Source organism: Rattus norvegicus, chromosome 8, assembly GCF_021556685.1.
Source record: "Rattus norvegicus strain SHRSP/BbbUtx chromosome 8, alternate assembly SHRSP_T2T, whole genome shotgun sequence".
Classification (NCBI taxonomy): domain Eukaryota; kingdom Metazoa; phylum Chordata; class Mammalia; order Rodentia; family Muridae; genus Rattus; species Rattus norvegicus.
In genome coordinates, this window is record NC_141541.1 from 59,830,001 (window position 1) to 59,855,645 (window position 25,645).

The window sequence follows — 25,645 nt, forward strand, 5'->3', positions numbered from 1 at the left end:
TATCTATCTATCTATCTATCTATCTATCTATCTATCTATCTATCTATCAATCATCTATCCATCTATCATCTATCTATCTATCAATCAGTATCTATTGTAAATGCATCACGTGTCTGCACCATACACAACTTACTGGACACGTGCAACTATACAGCTCACGTTGTTTTTCAACCTTTGTGGCCACTAACATTTATTACTATTAAGTACTACCAAAAGTAGCTGTATAGGGTCAGGTGTATGGGCATATATATGGACATACACTCATGCCATATATATAGTACTTTGAAGACACGTGTGTGTGTGTATACATATACATGTATAATTTTATTATTCAGTGAAGTGTCTTGAAATACACCCCTCATGTCTAAAATACATCTAAAGTAAACTTGTACTGTAGGGAAAGTTTGCTTTCTTGCCGTTTCTGTTGAGTGTCTCATGTCCAGTATCAGAATTCGATGAGTCCCTGTATGTTTAAGACACAGAGAGCAAGCAAGCTCTCTGTGGTAGTCACAACTTTCAGACAATTAGTTTGTCTGAAACTAGGGTAGGGTGATCTTTGGTTTCATTCTTGTATGGAAGGCTCTGCTACAATCTGGGAGACAGGGAAAGCAGAAGGGGTCGCTCACTGACTTGTGCCTTCCACCCCAATGGTGCTTGTCGGCAGCACGGCCCAGTTTATTTTTAAATTTTGTCTCAGCCTTATTTTCTTCAGGACAAGTTTAGCTTAGAAAAATCCAGCCAACAACAGAGGCAGCCCGGTCGGTCAGCTCCGTGTGTCAATAGTGAGCTGAGCCGTCCTGACCTAATTTTGACAGACACCTGTCACACGGCATAACTGGACATAAAAGCTGTTTTTAGATGTCTGGTCACTCCAGAAGACTCTGAGAATGGACGGTATGTGTCACCACATCAGCTCACATATCAAGATCTGTAAACCCAACTTCTCGACAGCCTGTTTTTTCCTGATTTACCTGGGACCTCGTTTACAGCCAGGGGAGTCTAGTATTTCCTCTTCTCCTTCTCTTGTGGCCATTTTATACCTGACCATGGGTAAGAACCCTGCTAGATGGCACCGTATCTAAGTCCAGACATAACCTGATGTGTTTCCGTTGATCATGATACCTTTTTCCTCTGAGTGTGGAAAATGAAAGACTCTTAAGTCAGAGCTTCCCAGTTACAGTATGCCTCATACCTTTAAGCCCTTGGCCCTCAGACAGGTGGGTATTGGGATAGCCCGACTGTACCTGTGTTTATCATCCAGTGTCATGACTGTACATATAACACCATTTTGTGTTGGCCACAGTGTGAAAAACTGCAGCAGAACCTTGCTGTAAGGCAAACAGCATTGATGCTCGACATCGTGTGCTTGAGTGCTGCTTTTGGAAGGGAAGGATGGCCAAAGGTTGAAACTGGTGGCTTTGATAGAGACCACAGTCCAGCCAGTTCAAAAGCCTGTCGTGATGATAGGACAGGATGCATTGTGGGTAGAGATGAAGGTAGAGGAACAAAGAATGTATAAGGGATGGTGATGTTCTCTCATGTATAGACACTACTGTAAGTCTTGACTGTGTGCCCCAATATCACGGTACTCTCCAGTTCCTATATATGCACACAAGAGAGATAGGACAGGAATTAGGTCTATTTTAGAGAGAATCTGAGAAATTATGTCATGGAAGTAATATATGCTACATTATGTAGACTCTTGATTTTTTTGTTGTTCAAAATAATGATTTTGAGGAAATAGCAAAGAGCCAAGAGCACGAATGTTTCTACGCCACTGTCAGAAGGAACGTTAATCTTTTCACATTGTCTTTACTATGATGTTTGCGTGAGCCAAGTGTTCAGGCTGACTCTGGACGGGGCTGTGTATGAATAGACGGACCATTATACTCAGCACAGGCTGAACGGACAATAGCTGGAAGTGTCGGCTCACTCAGCGCTTAAAGTCTCGTTGTGATACTAGGATCCAGAAGCAAGGTGCAAGGTTAAAAATAATTCTTTCCACTATACATGGACTGACCCTGGACTCTGACCTCATAGGTAACAACGAATGGCCTAGTAACAGCACCAGTGGAAGGGCAAGCCCTTGGTCCTGCCAAGACTGAACCCCCAGTGAACTAGACTGGTGGGGGGAGGGCGGCAATGGGGGGAGGGTTGGGAGGGGAACACCCATAAGGAAGGGGAGGGGGGAGGGGGATGTTTGCCCGGATACCGGGAAAGGGAATAACACTGGAAATGTATATAAGAAATACTCAAGTTAATAAAAAAAAATATATATATATAAAAAAAATAATTCTTTCCCCAGTGCAGAGCCAATGTTTCTGAACTGGAACTGTGCAGTGGCTCGAGTTTGTCTCCGCAAATAAATACTGCAGGCACAAGGGGAACGGGAGAAAGTTCCCTGCTGGCCGGATTGCCCAGGCTCGTCACAGAAGGACTAGTAGTCAGATCTGAGCCAGCTAGTGTGTAAATCTGACCCGGAATTTCTGAAGCTGTGAAAATCTATAGTTCTGTAAACCGTTATCTCAGATCCCTCGTTTTAATGTTGTTCTTGTTTACTCTAAAAGCTCAAGGGTGACATTAGCACCATTTCTGTGAGGTTTGAAATGTTTGAATTTTTATCTCTAAATAAACCATGAAAAGTTACAGTCCACCCCCCGACTTAAATCTTCCAGTCCTATCCCTTTCCTTTTGATAGCATTTATTTATGTTTACTTATGGGGAAGGCTAAGAATGCCAGATTTGGACGAGGGTGTGAGGTGAGTAAATCAGGGCCATAGCCTTGGTGGACATGCAACTAAAATTTTAATGAGAACCTATATGTAAGCCGGGCTTTTACATAGGCAGGGTTCCCTCTATGGACCTTCACAGAAAGCCCTGTGGAGACTTACTACTGTAGGAGTTTCTTCCATATAATTACAAACAGAGTTTCAAAGAGTGTAAGTGGAGTTACCCTAGACTAGGGAAAGGGACAGCAATGCCTCTCCCAGACAGTATCGGCTACAGATTAAAAGCCTGGTGAACGGGATTCTTGTGGGGGAGGGTGATAATGGGGAGAGGATGGGGAGGGGAACACCCATAGAGAATGGGAGGGGGAGGGGCTAGGGGGGATGTTGGCATGGAAACCGGGAAAGGAAACAACATTTGAAATGTAAATAAGAAATACCCAATTTAATAAAGATGGAAAAAAAGAGAAAATATATATATTTTTTTTAAAAAAGCCTGGTACGGGTTCGATCCCCAGCTCCGGAAAAAAAAAAAAAAAAAACAACTAAAAAAGCCTGGTGCCAGAGGGGTCATTCCCTTTTGTGAGTGTTTTCCTATAGACACCATCACCACCACCACTCCCCCAAAAAAACCCAAAACACAATGGCTATTGCTATTGCTCCTGGTTACCCTTCAGAACTCAGTGCTAAGATCTTATTGCCAAAGACAGTACGTGCTGGAGTCAGAGAGCGTGGAGGAGGGAAGCTGATACTGGCCAGGAAGCACTGTTCCTCCCGGCTAGCTTTCACAGTTTGGGCGGGTGCTCTGGACACTATGGAGGACAGAAGCAGTCATCAGCTCTGCCCAGCTGCGAACCTTGTAAACTACAGCGACAACCGGCCTGACAGCACACGCCCACTAGTGAAACTGTGGCATGAGTGTTATGGGGGTAGCCAACCATTTTCTGATTGAATTTAAGGCCTGCCCCCACAAAAGGAGACTCGTGTCTGGTTCCTTGAGCTGCCCCAGGAACCTGTGAATGGGTAAGTTATAGGCCTTCGTAGAAACTCTACTAGTAGTATCCTGCTACATGGGCATGGTGTCAGACTGTCTTGTAAGTACGCACCCTACATCAGTAAGCTAGTGCATGGCTCAGCCCTCATCAGAAAAACTTCTTTCTGCAGTAGTGACAGCTAGAGGCCTTCAGATGGTCAACACGCAGAGAATGAAAGACTGGAGTAGCCAGCCCAGAATGGGACATTGGTATAATACTCCTTCCTCCCAAGCCTCAGGGATCATCTTGGAAGAGGGAGAAGATGATAAAAACCAGAGATGGTAGAAAAACAAACAAACAAAGACCACAAAACCAAACCAACCAACAAACAAACAAAGCCCGGTGTTTTCTGGACATGCTGTTACGCATGAACCCAGAGCAACTCTGACCATGCACAGGATCAAGCCAGACAAAATCCAAGTGTGGCTGGGGCCTGTTGTCCCCTTCTAGTGGAGGAGCTGTTGGTGACCAGTGGCTGCTAGGCGGGTTGGGTCCCTTTCCCCGAGTGGCTGCCCATCTCCAGCAGGCGGCCCTGCTTTCCTCCACAGGCAGCACTGTGTAGATTCAGTGGGGGGTTTGTCTGTTTGTTTATGTTTTGCACATGAAGTGGGGAGGGAATAGTGTTGGAGCAGGGGAGGAAGATTTATTTATTTTAGAGGCAGATCTGATCATTTTTAAAATATGGAAATTAAATAACTTTTTAAGAGAAGAAAAACACTTTCTAAGGGCCCAGCATTGTTTTCTGGAAAACACTACAGGGAAGTACATTTTGCCCCCCCCCCCCCTTTACCAAATACATCTTTTTGAGCAATAAAACACACACAAAAGTTTTTCTAGGCCAAAAGAATAAAATGTTTTCTGAGTTGATGAAAATGCGGGCCTGTTCCTTCACCTGCCTGTTTGTAAACCAATTTCCCTGCATAGTCCGCTCACCACCTGACAGTCCTACCTGTAAGTAATGGTAACCACAGTTACCTAGCAACTTCTGAAGACTTGCCATGCAAACACCTACAGGAATGGGTGACAGCAAACCCTAACAAGTAGTCAGGCCAGTTCCAGAGTTTCATACAGAGCCGCTGAGCCCGCTACTGCTCCCACACAAGGAGCAGTCAGCGTCACAGGTTCATGTAGTGTACATTAGGTGGCTGTTAGAATATTCTAACTTCTGGTCACGAATCGGTTTGCTGAGACAGAGCCTAGTGGTTTAGGAGACAGGTATGTAGGATTTTTTTTTATCTTGTCCTTTATGAAACACACAGTTGAAATACTGTACAGTTCACTTGCTTCAGCACAGTGGTTCACTGGTTTCTACATTGGTTCTTTAACTATGGATTGGTCTTAGGGGGGGCACTGTGGCAATATATTTTATATATAAATCCCATCGGTGTGTGTTCACTGCCTGCCTCAGTGGTTTAAGTTCCTGAACTAAAGACACACACACAGCTTTTATATTTTGATATACCTTAAACAGCGAGAGCTGGGCCACTTGGTAACCTCCATGCGGTTAATCCACCGCCCACCGATAATCCCTAGTTATCGCTTACTAAATTCTTTATTCTACCTTGGCTGCCCTGAACCCAGTTGGGGAGCCGTCTGGGCCACATTCTCTCAGCTCCTTTACATGGTGACTGTTCCCCCAATCCTCCACTATTCTCACCATAGTGTCTCCTCTCCCCCTTCCTCTCGGTCCCTAACCTGGAAATCCTGAAGCCCCGCCTCTGCCTGCCCTCCCAGCCATTGGCTGCCAGCATCATTATTTACCAATCAGAACCAACTGGGGGCAGGTTCTCAGAAGCTACATCCGGGCACTCTTCCTACGAACAGCATGATTAGCATTCACAGTACAAAAAGCTACAAGGCACATTGATTACCTCATAAAGAACCACCACAACTCTGAGTCACCTCCTGGTGCCCCAACTTCCCATGCTCGCGACAAACACTAATCTAAAATTTGTTTCTGTTGAATCTTTTGTTCTGAACAGGTTCTTTAAGTGGAATCCATATCATAAGGTTCTTTGTGACAATTTTCCCTAAATTGGCATCGTGTTTTCAATGTGTCGTGTCATAGCACATATTGGTACTTCTTTTATTACCAAGTAGTATTTCATATGTAGCATGTGACATTACGCTTATTGATTCTTAAGCGTGATAGACATAGAGTGGTTTCCGAGATGCTGCTGCTGTAGATGTTGGTGCGCAAGCCTTTGCACGGTCATACATTTTCATTTCTCTTGGGGAGATAGATATACCTTGGCATGAATTGCAGGATCATACACGTGGAAAAGCCGGTTAACCATCTGTGGGACTTTGCACTCTCTCTGAGAGTAACGGACCCAAATTGGAATGAGGCAGCAGCATGTAAGAGTCCGGTGTCTCCTTTTTTTTTTTTTTTTTTTTTTTAAGATTTTATTTATTTACTTTGTATAGGAGTACACTGTTGCTGTCTTCAGACACACCAGAAGAGGGCATCAGATCCCATTACAGATGGTTGTGAGCCACCATGTGGTTGCTGGGAATTGAACTCAGGACCTCTGGGAGAGCAGTCGGTGCTCTTAACCACTGAGCCATCTCTCCAGCCCCGAGTCCGGTGTCTCCTTAAACAGAAACTGCCTTTCTCGGTATCGCCATCCTCATGTGGTCAAAGCTCATTGTGGCTTTTATTTCCCTGGCAGCTAATGATGTTAACAGTTCTTCATGTGTCTTCAGAAATCCTATCTCTCACCTTCTTTCCACTTGGGTAATTGGCCTCTATGACTGAGTTCTAACAGCGACTTATGTATTCTAGACCTGAGTCACTTAACATAGGTCTAATTCACAAATGGTCTCCATTCTGTGCAAGTGTTCTGCGTTAACAGCTCACGGTCTACCGGTTTTGTTCTCTTGTTGCCTGTGTTTGCAGTGTTACACGAAGAAGCAGCTGGCTGTCTCATTGAAAGTGACCAAGATAGCTTGTATGTTGTGGGATGGTTATAGTCACCCACTCATCACTTCAGAGTCGGTTGTTGTGTGACATGAGCTACAAAACCCAACTTCATTTCTTTGCGTGTAGTCGTCCAGTTATACCGGCACAGTTTGTTGACAGTTAACAAATTCTTGCTAAACCGTTAGATGGATATTCACCAAGGAGCCCGATGTGATGGTGTCAGGGTCTGTGAAGGATAGCTTCCGGCAGACAGGAGTGCTGCTTGCCGTCTAGTTCCTTCACGAATGCCCCTAATTCACAGAACTGGTTAGAGATCATCCCTTCCTGCCTTCCTCTTCCTTCTTCCCATTGGGACCTCACCGTGTAGCCTTGGCTAGTCTCCAACTCACAGCCATCTTCCTATTGTGGCTCTCAAGTACAGGGATTGCAGGTGTGAGCATTATGCCTGGGAATTTGTTTTCTTGTGTGTGTGTGTGTGTGTGTGTGTGTGTGTGTGTGTGTGTGAGAGAGAGAGAGAGAGAGAGAGAGAGAGAGAGAGAGAGAGAAAGTGCGTGTGCGTGCACAGGCTTTAAAGTTCACCCCCTCTGCTGTTTATTGACTAGAGTTTATGCCGATGTTTTCCTAAGCTTGGGAATGCAGTTGAGTTTCAGTACATAATCACTGGAGAAAGAGGGCATGTCTAGAAGGGAAGGTAGCCCCCATCATCTGGAAAGGGACAGACAGATACCACAACAGAGGCTGTGTCGCATTTGCACAGCACATTAATTGAGATGGGAACGCGGAGTGTTGGATGTCTGATGGGCTCAGCGGCTGATGGCAAATGAGTCAGGGTGGGAAACATCGCTGAGGCTCTGAGTTATTTTTGAAATACAAACCAAAGCACAGATTACATGGTTTTCCTTCTCATCTGTAGTTCTGACCTCTGCCCATTTGCTCTTGGTCAGAATAGTTCCTTTGACCTGCCAAGCTAAATATAGCTCTGGAGGAGACAGCATGAAAATCAAAGCTTTCATTTCTCCCTAATGTGCATCCTATGCTTGTTGAAGGAGTGGCTGTGGTCACATTTTCTATTACAGTTTCTTTTATCGTATTTGAGGATAATGGAGTAGACAGAGAAGACTATGTCATCTTTGTTTGATTTTTTTAGTACACCCAAAATTCTTGTTAATTTTATAACTCATTTCCAAAAGATGTATACAATTGCTTTTCAATGTTATAGTTTACACATTTTATAAAAGATTAGTACCTTTTCCTCTTTGAACATCCTAATTTATTTTTTAAGATAAAAGATGAGCTTTAAAAAAAAATTTCCTTCCCAACTTGCATCCACTGTAATGTCACTTTCCTCTAAACATCGAACACTTAAAGTCAGAAGAAAACAGTAAGAAACCGAAAGTAAGTAATTTGTAAGTTAACAAAACATACACTGTTTGCAGTTTACTCATAAAACCAAGAGTCATAATTAACCTCAGAACAGCTGTAGACGTTACTGGCCTAGTGCAGCCTGACCTGACAAGCTTACGCCACTACTATACATTTACAAAAGGATCCAGTCTCCTCCTCTTCCAACCTGTTCCATTCTGTCCTTATAAACAAGTAGTGAGTCCAAGTCCGTATTGCCTGAGTGAAGATCAGGGCCTTCGTCTCAGAACCCCCATAGGCCTTTGGCTTTCCCACATAAGCGACAGAGATCTGTGGATCTCTGTAGTTTCCGTTATGTGGGCCACTCCTGAGGCTTTGATTCATTGCAGGCAAAGTGAATCCTGTGAGTCCTAAATGGTTCATATGGTTTCCTTTTTTAAAAATCCAGGTAGAATGTCAGGAATAATAATGCCAAATGGCCTAAGAAACTGTGTAGTTCAAATGTTCTTGTTTTCTAGGCAGTAGAAAGCCATAGAAGGGATAGAATTGTCTTGGCTTGTATGACTTCGTTGGCCTAAGTTCTGACTCTAAGACTTTGGTCGATCTTGGTATTCTCTCTGTGATTTTACTGCATCCCCTTCAGTATGAATCTAGCTGGGTGAGGTAGATAGAATGTAATCTAATCACTGTGTCTGCGAATGTTTTCATGTGGTTTCCAAGAAAAAGAAAATGTATTTAAAAATACCTTTACAGAGGAACACGTGTCACCATTTTTTTTAACTACCCACATTCATGTTTTAATAACTCTCAGGAAGATGTTCTTAAATCAGGTGGTTTCTTAAACATTGGATTTTTAAGGAATCCATTTCTGAATCTTTGAAGTTCTGTGAAAAAAATTAGTTCACAGTTTTTGTGAATTTGAAAATACACATTAGCCCAGGTCACCCTTGAATCTTGGTCCATGGGTCTTTCCCATTCCACCCTGCCTTGTCCTTCCCATGGATTCCCCACTTCCTATGTGTAACAGTGCTGCTGTACTAACTTGGAAACATTTATTTCCAAATAAAGAAGCTCGTTGTTATGGGGTTTAGTTTTTTGTTTATGTTTGTTGTTTGGTTGGTTTTGGGGGTGTGTGTGTGTGGTGGTGGTGGTGGTGGTGGTGTGTGTGTGTGTGTGTGTGTGTGTGTGTGTGTGTGTGTGTAAATTCTTTTCTTCACATTTTAAGTCGCCCTCAATTCTTTCCAAATTCTTAATCAACCCGAAATGCAGAGTTGAGAATTAGAAATCATGTCCAAATGAGGAGCTACTCTAGAACTTAAGTCTGCTGACAGTGATGGGAGAGACCCCAGAGGTGACCCCACAGAGAAGGCCAGCAAGTCCTCACGGTCGCACAGGTGGCAAGGGGATCCCTCCAGCTGGGATAGCAGGATTGTTCACCATTTCACAATGACAAAAATGTGCAAAGATTGGCCAGATGGGGGAAAAAGGGGATCAAGACAAAGCCAGGAGAAATGGGATCCTGAAAAAAATCTGAGACAGCTTTGATGATGTTAATACCATGCACTCTTCTTAGCAAAATCGAACTCTGTCTTCTTGTACTGAGGTTGCTGATGTAGGAAGACAGTCACTGCAGCCTCGGGATGTCAGGCTGATGTGACCAATGGAAACTGTGAGATGAACTTTGAGTGCTGTGAGGTATGGAGTTGTTGGAATTGCTGCAGTTGAGAATCTCTGTGCTGTTTCCGTGAGAGGAAGGTGCTAAACACACACCATGCAGAGTCTTTCTCTGTAACCTGGAGCCTGTTACTGATTCACTGTCAGTAATGCCTGACCTGGGTGTCTGGTGGCCTGCATTGCTGAACCCATTCGTTTCCTGGTCCTTGTTGTTCTGTGTAGTTGCTTCAGCCGTGGTGTCAGATGTATTTGAGAGAGATGGTCGAGCATCCACATAGGAGACAAAGGATTAGTGAGGTAGCCCCAGTCATGAGGCCAGAGAAGCAGTGACAGCAATCATTTGAGAGATTCCCCGTGAACATGATGAATTTGGGGAATGAGAACTGTACTAAAGAAGTGTACCGTCCAACTAAATGATGATCCTCTGCCCTTCTGTTAGCATCGTAAGTTTTATTTACCAGCTAAGAAAGGGTTCATTCTTTTGTGACACACAGTGAGTGAGATGCCGACCCTGAGCCAGCTAGTTAGCTTTTGTATGGTTACTATGACAGCCCTGTCTGGTTCCCAAACCTGGGTGTTCTTGGGTAAATCTGATCAAGGGCCAGGCTAGGAAAGGGATGTATCAGGAGTGGCTTTTGTCATGTGGTCTGAAGTTTAATCTTGGCTGTTTGCGATTGCTGTTAACCTTGCTCACCAATCCCTGGACGCGGGCTCCCTGATTGTTCCCGCAGCTGTTGACGTGCTTATTCTTTAACTGGAGAATAATTATCTGGATAACTCAGGTTGAGTACATTCTCATTCACCACAAAATTTTCAGTTGTTAAAAACACGGAACTTGGAAGTATCAAGCCTCTCTTACTCTTTATGAATTACCTAATAGAGAATGGGTTTTTCCACAGAGTTAAAGGAAGTACAGCTCTCATGAAGACTTGAGTGTAAAATGGTCAATTACATGTCTCTTAAGAGTCTGCTGCTGGCAAACCACTGAACTGAGAATAGGACCCCCGTTGAAGGAATCAGAGAAAGGACTGGAAGAGCTTGAAGGGGCTCGAGACCCCATATGAACAACAATGCCAAGCAACCAGAGCTTCCAGGGACTAAGCCACTACCCAAAGATTATACATGGACTGACCCTGGACTCTAACCTCATAGGTAGCAATGAATATCCTAGTAAGAGCACCAGTGGAAGGGGAAGCCCTGGGTCCTGCTAAGACTGAACCCCCAGTGAACTAGACTGGGGGGGGGGCGGCAATGGGGGGAGGGTGGGGAGGGGAATACTCATAAGGAAGGGGAGGGGGGAGGGGGATGTTTGCCCGGAAACCAGGAAGGAGAATAACACTCGAAATGTATATAAGAAATTAATTAAAAAAAAAAAAAGAGTCTGCTGCTGGGGCGGAGGGGTGGTTAGGGTGCTTGATGCCACTGCAGAAGACTGGGATTCAGTTCTCAGCACTCTCACGGTGGCTCACAACCACCTGTAATTCCAGTTTCGGGGGGATCTGACACCCTCTTCTGGTCTCCACAGGTACTATATGCATATGGTATACAATAGGTGCTGCCAAATACTCATAGGCATAAAATTAAGTACCTCTTTTTTAAAAAAAAAATGAAAAGGCCTAGTCACTACGGTTTGGGCTTTAACTGAGTCTCCTTCCCTTTATTTGACCTCTCCAAATCTTATTTCCCACTGAAGCCTACTTGAGAGCACATGATCACCATGAAGTGGGGTCAGTAGTGTATGCCCCACAATGATACCTTGGAATATAAAAAGAATTTATGTCTGTCCAGCACAGCAGTTCTCAACCTATGGGTCCTGACTCCTTGGGGGTGGGGGGGTATGAAGTATCCCACTTATAAGATATTTACATTACAGTCCATTACAGTTCAATGTTACAACGGAGAAGTGGCAATGAAAATAATGTTACGGTTGGGTTCAGCACAGCATGAGGAGCTGCAGTAAAAGGTCAAAGCCTTAGCAAGGTTAAGAACCACTGACCTTGCGTTGAGCGTGTAGACAAAAGGCTTTCTTTTTCCTTTTAATTCCCCGGCAATAAAACCCGCCCGTGCCTCACGTTGATACTTGTGGTCCTATTTTAAAGATGGTGGCTTTCGATCTGCAATGGAAGCTATAGACTCTTTGATGGTCAACATGAAATTTTGCTGAATTTGATTGAAAACCAACATTTAATTCCTTCAGGAGCCATCTGGTCATTATTTTGATTTTTCCCCCCTCAACAGAAAATGAAAACGCTAGCAGAAAGGAGGAGAAGCGCCCCATCCCTCATCCTGGACAAAGCCTTACAGAAGCGGCCGAGCACCAGGTGAGTCAGGCGTCAGTCAGGCCACGGCCGCTGTGTGCTGGCTGGAGGCTGTGCCATCTGATGGGGTTTTAGGATCATCTATTAGTAAGTCTGAAGCTTATTTATCAGCGGCAGCGTTTTCTTCTGGGCAGTGGGAATTGTGACCTGGGACATTATTTCATGAGAGATAGGTAGTTTTAGAGATAGAATGTGTACCTGGTTGCTTTCAGACCAAACTGAGCGACGTCCACACAACACAGCTCACCAGTTCAAGCACAAAGGGGTCAGTGCTGATCTGGGTAAACTAGAAATCCCAGTGTTGAAAATTGAATGTCTGCCTTTCACCCACAAATGTGCTTCCTTTCCATCACAATGTAGTGCCTGTCTATGGATGTGGTGATTTTTTTCCCAATTACATTTATGAGTAAATAAACAACTATATTAAGATTATTTCCTTTAAAAGGTTGGTGTTATGGACTTTATTGTAAATTAGTAAACCTTAACGTGGAAAGCAAAGCTGACTGACTATTAAAATGGCCTTTTTGTTTACTAAGTCTAAATAATTTTCTAGGAGGACTTTTTTTTTTCTTTTTTTCTTTTTTTTTTTTTTTTTTTTTTTTTCGGAGCTGGGGACTGAACCCAGGGCCTTGCGCTTGCTAGGCAAGCGCTCTACCACTGAGCTAAATCCCCAACCCCGGAGGACTTTTTAAAAGCCTTTTATAATGTGTATAAGTTTAATTGATATTCAAGCACTAATTCAATGTTTGGATTGGTTTTTTTTTGTTTTATTTTTGCATGTGTGTGTGTGTGTGTGTGTGTGTGTGTGTGTGTGTGTGGGCATGTGTGTGTCTGTCTGTCCCCCATGTAGGCAGAGATGCATCTGTGTGCATGTGTGTGTGTGTGTGTGTGTCTGTGTCTGTGTCCGTCCCCCATGTAGGCAGAGATGTGTGTGTGTGTGTATGTGTGTGTGTGTGTGTGTGTGTGTGTGTGTGTGTGTGTGTCCCATGTAGGCAGAGATGCATGTGTGCATGTGTGTGAAGGCCAGAGGTTTCCATTAGGTTTTCCCCGGTCACTCTCTGCTCACTGCAGCTGAGTCTCTGAGCCCAGACTCTCAGTACCGGTTTGCTCTGCAGTTGCCCTGCCTCTGCCTCCCACTGTTGGCATTAAATTCAGGCCACCGCTGTCCCCTAGCTTCTCATATGAGTGCCGGGAATCTGAATTCTGGTCTTCACGCTTGCCTGGGAAGCATTTTCTCCAATGGCCCATGTTCTTGGATATGCCTCTTCGTCTGTTGTTTTAAATGATATTTTAACTCAGAGACAATCATATGTTCTTAGGGCAGCTACGATGGCTTTCTGCTAAGCTGAAATCCTTCACGTAAAGAGAACCTCTGTAGTCTTTATTGAAAGCAGGAATTTTCCTGTAATAACCAGACTGCTTTTAAAAACAGGTGCTCACTTAACAAAGAATCTATAGGGTCATAACAGAAGAGTTTGGTGAAAAAAGATAAACTTCTAATCCTATTTAATGAAATATTTAAAGTACTTGGATCATATCACAACACCCCCGCCAGTTCTCAAACTAAGTTCTTTCTGACCTGTGCCCTAATACATACACTTTAGACATGGGTATATGTATTCAATAGGTACCTAATCGAAATTTAATTAGGATGACGCTCTTCCAAATAGAAATGCAGCCAAGTACATCAGTGTCGTACGTGAATGACCCAGTGTACTTGCATTAGCACACTCCTGTGTTAGTGTGGGTAAAAGAAAATGGCCATATCCTGGTTACCTAGGATACAGAGGGGAATGTGCTTATCAGTACAGCTGTCTCTAGTTCTCTACATCATACAACGATAATCTTTACAGGGTTTTAAGTTGAAATCCATTACTGGACAATCGTGGGTTCCAAGCATTGTCCAGTTCTCAGCTCAGGGCAGGTAGATAGACTTCTTCAAGCCCAGGCCAGCATTGACGATAGCATTGATGTAAGGCACCAGACACTTACAAAAATAGCAGTTCCCGATGGTACTGCCTCCAGGGGGCACTTTGGAATTGTGTGGAGGGCCCGATTTCCTGAGAAAAGGCAGAGATCAGCAAGCAGAGCTGTGTAAGGCAGAAGGTAGCCAGCGAAGCAAAGGGCAGTCAGGTGCTGGCATCCTGTTCAAATGTCCCCCACACAGCATATTTATAAAGAGGAAGAGAATTGCATGTTGCTCATACCTGAAACCTGACTGTTTTACATAGGAACACAGTAGTTTTTATTCATTTTAACTGGCCCTTCACTTCCCAGAAACGCAGCTGTGTCTCAAAGCGGGAGGTAATGATACATTGTACTCTTTTGGGGGAAAATAATTACTTGGTGGTACCACATTTGGAGGTGCTTGTTTCAGTTGAGGGGTGCTTATCCTATGGCGCTTACATGTAAACGTATACAGTATGATCGATGTAAACGTCTGAGCCCTTGTTCTGTGTTAGTGCAGTCGTGCCGGGACGTGCCCGGGCTGAAGTATGTAATTTATTTATTTCACTATGGTCTTCCTTCTTATCGTTATTAGGGTTCTGATTAATATTTTATAGTGATCTTTACATGTCATTTTACAGTACAAAAGGAGAAATTAAAATAGATGGGTGTGTTTATGTAAAACAGGTGACTCGTGTAATAAAGGGTTTAGTAGATCATAAGCCATAAGTAGAAAGAAACAGATAAATGGCAAACCAGAAGCCACATCCAAGCAATCGGGGGGACAGAGGTTACAGTTTTGTTATTGTCCATTTGGGTTTTTTTGTTGTTGTTGTTGTTGTTGTTGTGGGTTTGTTTGTTTGTTTGTTTGTTTTTAAAAGAAAGATCCTGTTTCTTTAAGTAAAGAGCTAACAGTCTAATTCAGTGGTTTTCAACCTTTCTAATGCTGTGACCCTTTAAAACACTTCCTTGTGTTGTGGTGACCCCCTCCACCCACCATAAAATTATTTCATTGTTAACTTGTAGCAGTAACTTGCCTGAGTTATGAGTCGTAATACAAATATCTCATTTGCAGAATATCTGATACGTGACCCCCTCACAATGGGCCCCAGCTCACAGGTTGAGAACTGCTAGTCTAATTGGATGGGTTTTGTTTTGTTTGGTTGCCCATAAATCAGGAGGCTCGTCACCAGTGCCCAGTTGCGTCGTACTACTTGAGCCTAGCTAAAGTCAGCTGTAGCTACCAAGGAAGTGCTCACACGGGCAGAGGCCACAAGAGCCCAGAGAGGCGGAAATGCAGCCCGAGATACTGGAGATATCGTGCAGGAAGAGAGAGGGCTGAACCAAGTCAGGGAGTGGAGATGAAAACAGACAGGGGCATGGGAGCCCGACTCTCGGGCGAAGAGGTCTTCAACCCCGACCACTGGCCTCGGATTCCTAGACGTGTGCTGTGGGTGATGATGCAATTGATGAGCTAGGCAAACGTCAACACAAGCAGACGGGCCTTCCCTACCCACTCGGAGCCTCAGGGAAAGCTCTGTGCGTGGAAAGAGCAGTCCCCGAAGCATCAGAAACATGGTGGCAGCTGGCAAGAGAGGCCTCTCATCAGGGCATCTAGCAGAGTGCAGAATTCATCACTGAAGCCCTTCTCATCGTGAAGTCATGCGGATGCAATGCGTCTGAATTACTAAGAACAGCGGCCAGCCTCCCCACCTTCCAACCTGTAGATACTGATAGGAAAGAGAAGTTCAGAGCAGGGAGGAGCCTTCTCTCTCCACCTAGGGTCGTAATGCCTTCCTTCTCTTTCGCTGCATTGTTCATTCTTATCGTTTGTTGTTACTTTCTTACTTTAGTCGTCCTGTTGTGTTTTTCAACTTGTACTCTCCAGAAAGTGCTTATGCTCGCCCTCCCTCCATATCTACTCCAAAGTGCTTCCTCATGTATTTTATGACACATTATGCATTACACCTACACTATACACTTTTCCTCTCATCGTTACTCATTCTCCCCATTTTCCCCATTGCCAGTTCATTTCACTTAAGTCACTATGAGCAGCCTCGGCTCCAAAATAAATGCTAGAAATTGTATTTTCCCACATCAGTACCAGTATCCCGCCGTCTCTGAAGCTTGTTGGTGACACAAGTACACAAGCGTACTACTACATGCTAACCCTGTGCCTGCTGTCAGGTCATTGTGTGTGCTGCTGCAGGGGTCTTCTTCCTAAATGGTGGGAGGTAAAAACTCCAAGTGAAGACAGCTTACCAGTCAGACCCACGTGAAAATAAAGGAAACTAAAGGAGGGGAAACAGAGAAGGATGAGAAACCTGGAGGGCACATCCTCCCAAGAGATACACAAGGCACAACAAATAAACACACAGAGAGATGAGACCCCTCCACAAGCCCAGGGCTACTGCTGACTACCGAACGCCAAGGGTAGTTACCTAACTGGCTCTGAGCAAACGAGGTCAGAGTGCTACTGTTAAGAAGGATTGATGACTGTCGAGCAAACTCAGGGAGATGTGTGTGTAAGTCAAACCAGGACCTGGACAGGGAAGATTCCACAGAGGATGAACTGACCTGTGAGGAGAAATTTAAAATTTTGGAGGAAAGTTCAGAAAGGAAATTGAGACTCACCAAAGAATCTGGGCAAACGAATTCTAGAAATGAAAGAATCATCAAATAAAATCATCCCACACTGTGGAAGGGATCACCAAAAACCAAGGAGAGCAGATTTCAGAGGTAGAGAGCGAGGTCCAGCCCGCTCTCAGACATGTGAAGACCGGACTGAGAAGTACTGTTGGATTCCAGTACTGATGAGGACGGTTGGAGTCTCAGTACCTCTGGAACGGGTTCAAGAGAACAGAACTAACAACTCACTGAGCAGAGGAAAAGGTTGAAATAACACCTAGAGACAGGAACAGTTTATTCACTGAAACTTTAGCAGAACATTCCCTAAACCTAGAGAAAAAAAAGTGGATATCCAAACGCAAAAGGTATTTGAAACCCAAATAAGTACATGTAGAGAAAAATCTATCACACTGGTTCTCAGTCTGTGGATCATGACCTTTTGGGGAGGGTCAAAAGACCCTTTCACGGGGTCACGTGTCAGACATCAGATATTTACATTGCAATTCATAACAGCAGCATAATACTTCTGGAGTAGCAATGCAATAGTTTTATGGTTGGGGTCACTACAACAGGAGGATGTATTAAAGGATCACAGCATGAGGAAGGTGGAGAGCCACTGCGTTACCACATACCATGGTTAAAATCTCAAAAACACAAAGACACAAAGAAACAGTAATTAAAAGCTATAAAGGAAAAATGCCAAGTCATATTCAAAGGCAGAGACGGCAGAAAGAAAAAAAAACAAAAAAAAACAAAAAATAAAACCTCTCGTCAGCGTTATCCCTCACCAGAGAAGCATTGGTTCATGCCCTGAAAGTAAGTGACCCTCAGCTAAGATCTCTATATCCAGCAAGGTTATTCCTTAAAATTGAGAGGAAGTGGAAATGGAACAGAAGGTAAATATAGACCAAGGTAACTTATCACAGCCAAGGCAATGCTGCAGGAAACACTTAAAGCAATACTGTACAGAGAAGAGCAAAGAGAGCATTATCCATAGGAAAACAAACATTTCACAAGAGGAATGTTAGAGGAGCTCCAGGAAGGATTCATCCATTCGGCGCAGTGAACCAGAAAGCCCTGGTGCTAACAGGTAGGGAAGAAGAGAATTGTTGCTAATCCAACCAGAACACAAGACACAGAAACTGTAGGAAACAGCAGAGCCCTCTCAGTAGTGGTGTTGAGTGCAAATAGCACTAATCCATCAGTCAGAAGGCACACAGTAACTAATTAGATCAAAAGGCAGGATGTCACTCTCTCATCTCCAAGAATCACACCTTTCTGGATGAAAGTCAGTCTAGTGAGTAAATTAAAGCCATGAACAAGCTGACATGGCAGCTGTCATGGTTGGTAAGTGGGCGCCTCAGTCATGGATCAGTGATGGCAAAGAAGTCCACCACATTGTTTGTTTGTTTGTTTGTTTGCGACAGGGTCACCCTGTGTCACCCTGGCTGTTCTGGAATTCCATCTGTAGACCAGGCTAGCTTTGAATTTAGAGATCCACCAGTCTCTGCCTCCCGAGTGCTGGGGTTAAAGGCGTGCACCACCACCACCCCACATGGGAACGATTCAGCAAGAGTGCACATAAGCAGTTTTTAACGTTTTTCACATCATGTCAGCACTCCCAGTTTTCTAAAAGAAACACTGAAAAGCGAGAGAGGCCAGCAAGGCCCCGGGGTGGTAACAGTGAGGAACTTCTGTAACCAGCTCTCATATTTACATCAGTCTTCTAAACTAAAGCTGAACACTCCAGAGCTACCATGCCATAGATGGACTGCATCGCACACACGGCTGGAGAATCTTCTCTTAGCAGTGAGGGAATACACATCCTTGCCAGTGGCCCACGGAACCTTCTCTGGAGTAGTGACGTTGAAGATCGCAAAAGCAATCTTCAACTAATATAAACAAGTTAAAGAAATTCCTTGTGTCTTATCAGAACGTCATAGAATAAAACTAGAAGTCTTCAGTAAGCAAAACACATGCACATGCACGCACACACACACACACACACACACACACACACACACACACACACACACACACTACACAGCTTGTTGGAGACTAAACAGTACACTTTGAGCAAAGAGCAAGTCGCTGAAGATATCCAGGAGAAAATACTAAAACTTCTGAAAGCAAATCAAGATGATAGCAAACCTACTAGAAGTCCTGGGACACAGCCAGGAAACTTCCAGAAGGAATGTGAATTCCCATTGCCATAGGTGCACATGTTTGCTTTGTTTTGTTTTTAAGAATGTCAGGAGCTATGGAAACCGGAAGCCAAACACAAATGTGGCAAATGGGAAGAAACAATAAAGGCTAAGGCAGAGAGAGGGGTCCTTAGAAAGAGAAACTGGCGGGTCAGAGTGCATCTGCAGTCGGGAAGCAGAGGGCTTCGAACTCACCACCTCCTTTTCAATCATGCTGTTGGGACGAGTCTCCCCAGTCAACACTCTCTCTTCAGACACGATCAGACAGGTCTGTTCCTGGTCAGTGTGCTGTTTCTTGTGGCATAATCTGGGGGATCCTTAGAAGGACTTATTTATTCTAGTGGACACGGGCAGGGTTGATCTAGTCTAATTTTGTTCTTGCTAGTGGCACATCCACTTGATGTCTTCATTCCTGCTGGACTTGATTTGTCCATTGCAGTTACAACTCTGTCTTATCTTCCTTCTTGGTGCCTGCGGAGCACGGTCTCGGGAGCACCGCCTCATGTGGAGCACTGCCTCATGTGGAGCACTGCCTCATGCAGAGCATTACCTCCCTAGTGGATGCTGAGTTACCCTTTCTTGTCTTATCCACGGGGATAGCAGGCCGCCCTAGGGTGTCATTGCTGTATTGGGCTGGTTGCTTCTCTACCCTGTAAAAGTAAAAGCTAAAGTTTCCCAGGGTACTTTTGGCATTTTATGATTGATTTTTTTTCCTTTAGAACCATGAACAAAAGGATGCCCGAAACATTACTTGCCACATTCAAGAGGCCTTATAGTATAAGTTAAAAGCAAATGAACTCTTAGGCCACCATTCTACACTTGGCTGTGTCTTCTTACAAGCTGTGGGAATGTTGGCAAGCTATTTCTCCTCTTTGGGCCTTATCTTCCTAGTCTGTAAAAGTGGGCTAATCTACTAGACTAGCAATTAGAATACAATGTACACATTACAGCTGCGGTGTAAGCTTTCATTAAACACATTTATCAATAAATAAATGTATATAAAGTAACTAGAGATAAACCCTTTGGTCCCCAGTCACATGATGCCTTAGCATCTCAATGATCTAGGTGTGGATCTTGTCTTTCCAATTTGACCAAGTGACGGGTCTGTGTTTCTACCCTTAAAAACCCATGTGTTCAGTACATAAACATTAGCTGGATTAAGTGCATAATCCCTTCCTTGCCTATCTGAGTAACAGCCTGACTGCCTGAGGAAGGGAATGATCAGTACTGGGAAGAACCCGTGGAAGGAAGGAAAGTTCTTGAGTAGTTGAATGCGTGTTGATCTAATGCTTGACTATTTATCGTGTCCTCCGACCTGAACCCTAGTGAGCAAGGGTCCCAAACAGCAAGGTGTCAAAGGGGAGGACCAGGGATGAGAAAGCAAAGGAGGCAGGAAGCTGAGACCTGGACGTCTTACATAAACCATCGGCCTCCGCCCAGCAAATTTATTAAGAAATACAGCATCTTATATACATGTCTAGGGGGAAAGTGGCCACAGTCAACAGTAAGCTAAGTCAATCCACATTGGCAATGAGAACTCAGGATACCTCAGACACAGCTGATAACCATGGCCCTTCGGGGGAGAAAGCGCAGGGGGTCCTTGGGGCCAAATCTTGACTCCTTGAAGGCCCTGGCCTCAGCCACAGACCAGATCTTGCCAAGTCTGCTCCTGGGCAAGGACTCAGAACTAGAATCCCCTTTGGCTGTTCGTGCCTCTGAGAAAGTCTTGGGTTGGCCTGGCTCCCAATAGTCCTACGTTTTAGGAGTCAATGATGTCGGTTCTCCTGTTCGCCGTTCTTACTGTAAGAAGACTCGGCTAATAGATTCTAGTGCCCTGCCTCACTGTTGGTAGAATGACATATTCTTTCTGTCCCTGGAAGCTTTTCCTCCTCATCAATTACATAGAAGAACTGGGCCTTAGAGGAAGCTGACTCCGCCATGTTCTTTCTAACGCACCTCCAGTTCTACGAGTTTTCAATTTTCTCGGTTGCCAAATGTAGACACACACACACACACACACACACACACACACACACACACACCCCCCTTTGATTTCAGCTCTCAGGATGTAAAAGCGGGAGTTTGAGTTCCAGGCCAGCCTGGTCTGCATAGTGTGCATGCTGTAGGCCAGTAAAGGTTGTATAGTGAGACCCTGTTTCAAAGAAAATCAATCAATCTGTGTGTGTGTGTGTGTGTGTGTGTGTGTGTGTGTGTGTATGTATATGTTTGTGTGTCTGTGTCTGTCTCTCTTTGTCTATGTGTGTGTGTCTGTGTATGTCTCTGTCTCCCTGTGTGTGCATGTTTGTGTGTCTCTGTCTCTATCTCTTTGTGTGTAGCTGTGTCTGTCTCCCTCCCTCTCCTCTCTCTCTCTCTCTCTCTCTCTCTCTCTTTCTCTCTCTCTCTCTCTCTCTCTCTCTCTCTCTCTCTCTCTCTCTCTCTCTCTCTCTGTGTGTGTGTGTGTATGTGATGCATGTAGGAAGATGCGTGCACACACCTATGCATAGAAGTGAAGACCAGAAGAGGACACTAAGGATCCAGGTCTATTGCTCTTAGTCATATTCCCTTGGGACAGGTTCTCTCACTGTACCTGGGACTAGGCTCCCTGTGATTCCCTGTCCCCCTCCCTTTCCTCCCTCATCATCACCCTCTCTCTCTCTCTCTCGTTCATACATACATACATACATACATACACACACACACACACACACACACACACACACACACACACACACCTGCAGCACTGGGGTAGCAGGCACATATACCTCATTTCGGTTTGAAGAGTCCAAATGATTGGCTGGGGAGGTAGCTCAGTTGGTAAAGGGCCTCCTTTGCAAGTCATACTCAGCGCAGTACATCTGTAATCCTGGGGAGGTGGGAACACACCAATCCTGGTGGGTGCCAGCCAGCTCATATAGCTGAGTCGTCTTGTCGAGCTCTGGATGCAGTGAGAGACCTTGTCTCAAAAGTAAGGCGGGTGAAGGACACTTGAGGAAGATAGCCAGCATCTGCCTCTGGTCTCCACACTCACATGTGTCGGTGTGTGCTCATGTGCAAATGCGTGCCCATGTACACACACACACAAACACTAACTCAGTAATGTATAGGATAGAAATGGTATGGCTGGTTTTGCATCTCTCTCACTTTATATGTAAACATTTTTTAACATTTTAAAATTTTATAAGAAGTGTTTCATCCGCATGTATAAAATTGTTTTTATTGAACCCATGTCCTTTAATACATTTGGGCACCTCTTAAAACATCTGAGCGTGTGCTGTACTACTAAGACATGCATAGGAACCTTCCAGCTGAACTCAATTGAGTGGGATCGCTGGTCTGTTTTTGTCAGCCAGCTCCTGCAGTGTCCCTCCCCTGCCTCTTGGCAGTCATGGGCTCATCTGGTTTCTTCATTGCATCAGAACTACACTGGATCACCAGTAGCTTTAGCAGAGGGAAGTTGGTCTCACTGCAGTGAGGTTGTAAAGATGGATGCCCATTCTCACTCGATCTCATGCTTTTCTCTGACCACTCGATTTGGGGGCAGCTGAGAAAAAGCCACGCAGTATTAGCCCTGTGGTGGTGGCCCCCCAAGGAGGGAAAGAAGCCACCTCCTCTTTCTGAGGGTGTAGGAAAATGCTACTGTTTATCAGTGGTGTTATTTGAGCATTGTGTTCGCTTGTCTGAAAATGTCTTAAATCATTTCATTAATTTCCTGAATAGTTAATGTGCAGAATCATTTAAGAACTCGGTTCTTTCTCTGAGTCGGTTTTTGCCTTTGGAGGGATGTGTCCGTTTCATCCTTGACGTCGATTTAATCATAATATTTTATTTTTGAAGCAAAATATGCCTTGATGTTTTTAAAGTGTGCCAGAACTGTCGCTGTGACCTTTTCCTTCCTGGTGTTGATAATTTCCCGTCCTCTTTGTTTAGCCAAAGGCATTGTTTTGTTTGTATTTTCTAAGAAGCAAGGTTTAGCTTTGCTGGTGTCCCTTCTCTGCTCTGCTGTGTGCTTTATCAGTGGTTTTTTGTTGTCAAGACTTGTTAAATAGCTGTATTTACTAAAGCACACATACCTGCAACATGATGAATTTTAATTTGCTGTAGAAGCATGAACCCAACACCACAGTCAGATAACGGACAGACAGGTGACCTCCAAAGGTTGGGTGTGTTCCTCTGTACCCATCCTCTCGTGGTTCCTCCACCCACATGCTGACAATCAGTGATCGGCGTGATGTCACAGAGCTTCGATTTTATTTTGAGACATTGATAAATGTTCTGTACTGTTTTTTACTATGGAGTAATATTGGAGTCTGGGTTTGTCTTCACTCACCCTTTTTAACTTGCTGGTAGATAGGAGGGAGAGGCATTTCCAGCACACAGCCAGTTAAAGTTGCCTTGCATTTCCATATGTATGTCAGTATTTACATGTTCTTGCATTCCAGTGCTTTCATTTTTAAGTAGGTATCAACAAGTGTAATATCTGGATTGTAAGTTAGATGTATGTTAAACTGTTAAGTTATTTTTCAAAGAAGTCATGCTTGGGCCTGCAAAACAGCTTTGTGGGTAAAGGCTCTTGCCACCAAGGCTGCCAACCTGGGTTTGATTCCTGGAACCCACTTGGTAGGAGAGAACTAATTCCAGAAAACTGTACTCTGACCTCCATTTGCTTCCCCTGGCAAGAATGTTTTCCCACAGATACACATACTACACATGCACGCACACACACACACACACACACACACACACACACACACATGCACATGCGCACATGCACACGCATACACACACACATGCACACACACAACACATGCACACACATGCATATGCATACACATGCGCGCACACACACACACACACGCGCGCGCGCGCGCACACACTCTGTCAGCGCTGGGTATGGTCCGGCTTTTTAATGTTTTGCGTGTCGTGCCATGTTTTCTCCTTTGGTTTAGTTGTGATCTGTCTGGTTACTGGTGCTGTCGAGCATCTTCCCATCAGCTCATTTAATATCTGTATCTTCTCCGATAGAGTGGTAGTTCACGTATCTTGATTTTTGATTTCCATTGAGCTGTTTGGATTGTTGTTGAGTTTTAAGTGTTAAATGTTCTGTTCTGTTCCATCCAGTATAATGGCCACTGAATTACTATAGATTCAGTTCCCCCCTCACATCATCCCCATTTTAAGATCTTGTGAGATGTGAACCGTTATTACCCACGATTCAATGCTGGTAGACTGTTTTCAGATTTCCATGCAGTTCTCTGTATGGTAAGCTTCCCCCGGCATATGCTTTGTGATTTTTTCCCTCTAAACATAGAGCTGGTGATTTTGCCCTCATAACACTGTCGTTAAAAGAGCCAGCTTTTAAATTTTAATGAAGTCCAACTTAGCACTTGTTTCTTTTTATACTTTGTGCTGTGTTCGTCATTGTATTGTGTGTGTGTGTGTGTGTGTGTGTGTGTGTGTTGTGTGTGTCGTGTGTTTTGTTTGTTTGTTTGCTTGCTTGCTTGCTAGACCTAAGGTCAAGATACCCTCTCATGCCTTATTTTAGAAACATTTACATTTAGGAATGTGGTCCACTTTGGGTCTTTCTATGTGTCATATACAACGAGGGTCAGTATTTGAGTTTATTGCATATGGTCATCCAATGTCTGCCATCAAGACTTTCCCCCTACTCAGTTTCCTTCCTTCTTGGTCACACAGTCATTTTGCTGTGTCCCAGACAGACCTCCTTCTGTACTCAGTACTACTCAAACGACACTACCCCAGTAATAAGAGCTCTGAAGCCTTTTTAACTCCAGGTGTGGGAGTCTCTGGACTTCACTGTTGTGGGTTCTCCCCCGTTATTTCTGGTTATTTCAGGCCCTAAGATCATCCATGTAGATGTGTTAATCTGATTGGCAACTCCAATAAGACTGGTGCTGAGACAATAGTGACAGCTTTTCACTGACAGTACTGCAGGCGAAAAGTAACACTGTCATTTCATTTTTGGATATTTATCGTCTATATGCAGAAATGTACTTGGCTTTTTATGTTGACCTTCTGAATTTCTACATTCACTTATTAGCTTGAGTTATTTCTTATGGCTTCCATGGGACTCTACATAGACCAACTATGCCACCCATGCACAGACCCCTGTGCTGCTTGGTCTGATCTGAATGTTCTCTGTCTCCTTCTTGGATTCTGATTTCTCTAGTCAGAATCTGCAGTTCAGCAGAGAGACTGATATCAGCAAACATCTCCCAGGAGGTAAGAGAAGAGAGAGAGAGAGAGAGAGAGAGAGAGAGTGAGCGAGAGCGAGCGCATCCCAGCTGGTTGTGAATGTTCGGTTCTATCAAATACATTTTAAGCATCGCCATAAGAATGGCCATTTAATTTTTCCTTTCATTACTGTGTAGGTTACATTGATTTCATGTGAAAGCAACCCTATATTCTTGATCAAAGCCTACTATATCATGATATTATGTCATTTTTTGTGGCTTACTGTTGAATTCAATTTGAAGGGTATTTTTAGTGCCTTTAGGTCTGTATTTCTAAAAGAAAATTGGTTCTTGTTTTGTGACCTGTAGTGTCTTTGGCTTTGATACCAAGGTAATACTAGATTTTGTGAATAACTTGGGAAATATTCTGTCCTCTTGAGTTTATATAGGAGGTAGTATCTTAAATGTTTGGATTCATCTTTGAAGCCGCTTGGGCCTGGAAGTCTGGTTTACATGTATGTGCGTTATGAGAATCTGTGATGATGTTGAGTTTCTGTATCAAAATATTTGCATCATTCCTTTTTCAGTAAGCTGTAGTGTGTTATATTAAGGAATTTTTCCATTTCCTCTGAGTTATC

General features: G+C 44.0%; 1 protein-coding gene across 6 annotated transcripts in view; it reads left to right on the forward strand.

Moving 5' to 3' along the window:
• Positions 1-25,645, forward strand: part of Arhgap20 (Rho GTPase activating protein 20) — an 84,573-nt gene that overhangs the window by 7,009 nt on the left and 51,919 nt on the right. For all 6 annotated transcript variants that reach the window (XR_015626860.1, NR_197774.1, NM_001434330.1 and 3 more), the window contains 1 exon segment: positions 11,958-12,040. Coding sequence is in view for 4 of the 6 variants with exons in the window: in NM_001434330.1 (NP_001421259.1) it covers positions 11,958-12,040 (83 nt within the window). In the remaining 2 variants the exon portion in view is untranslated.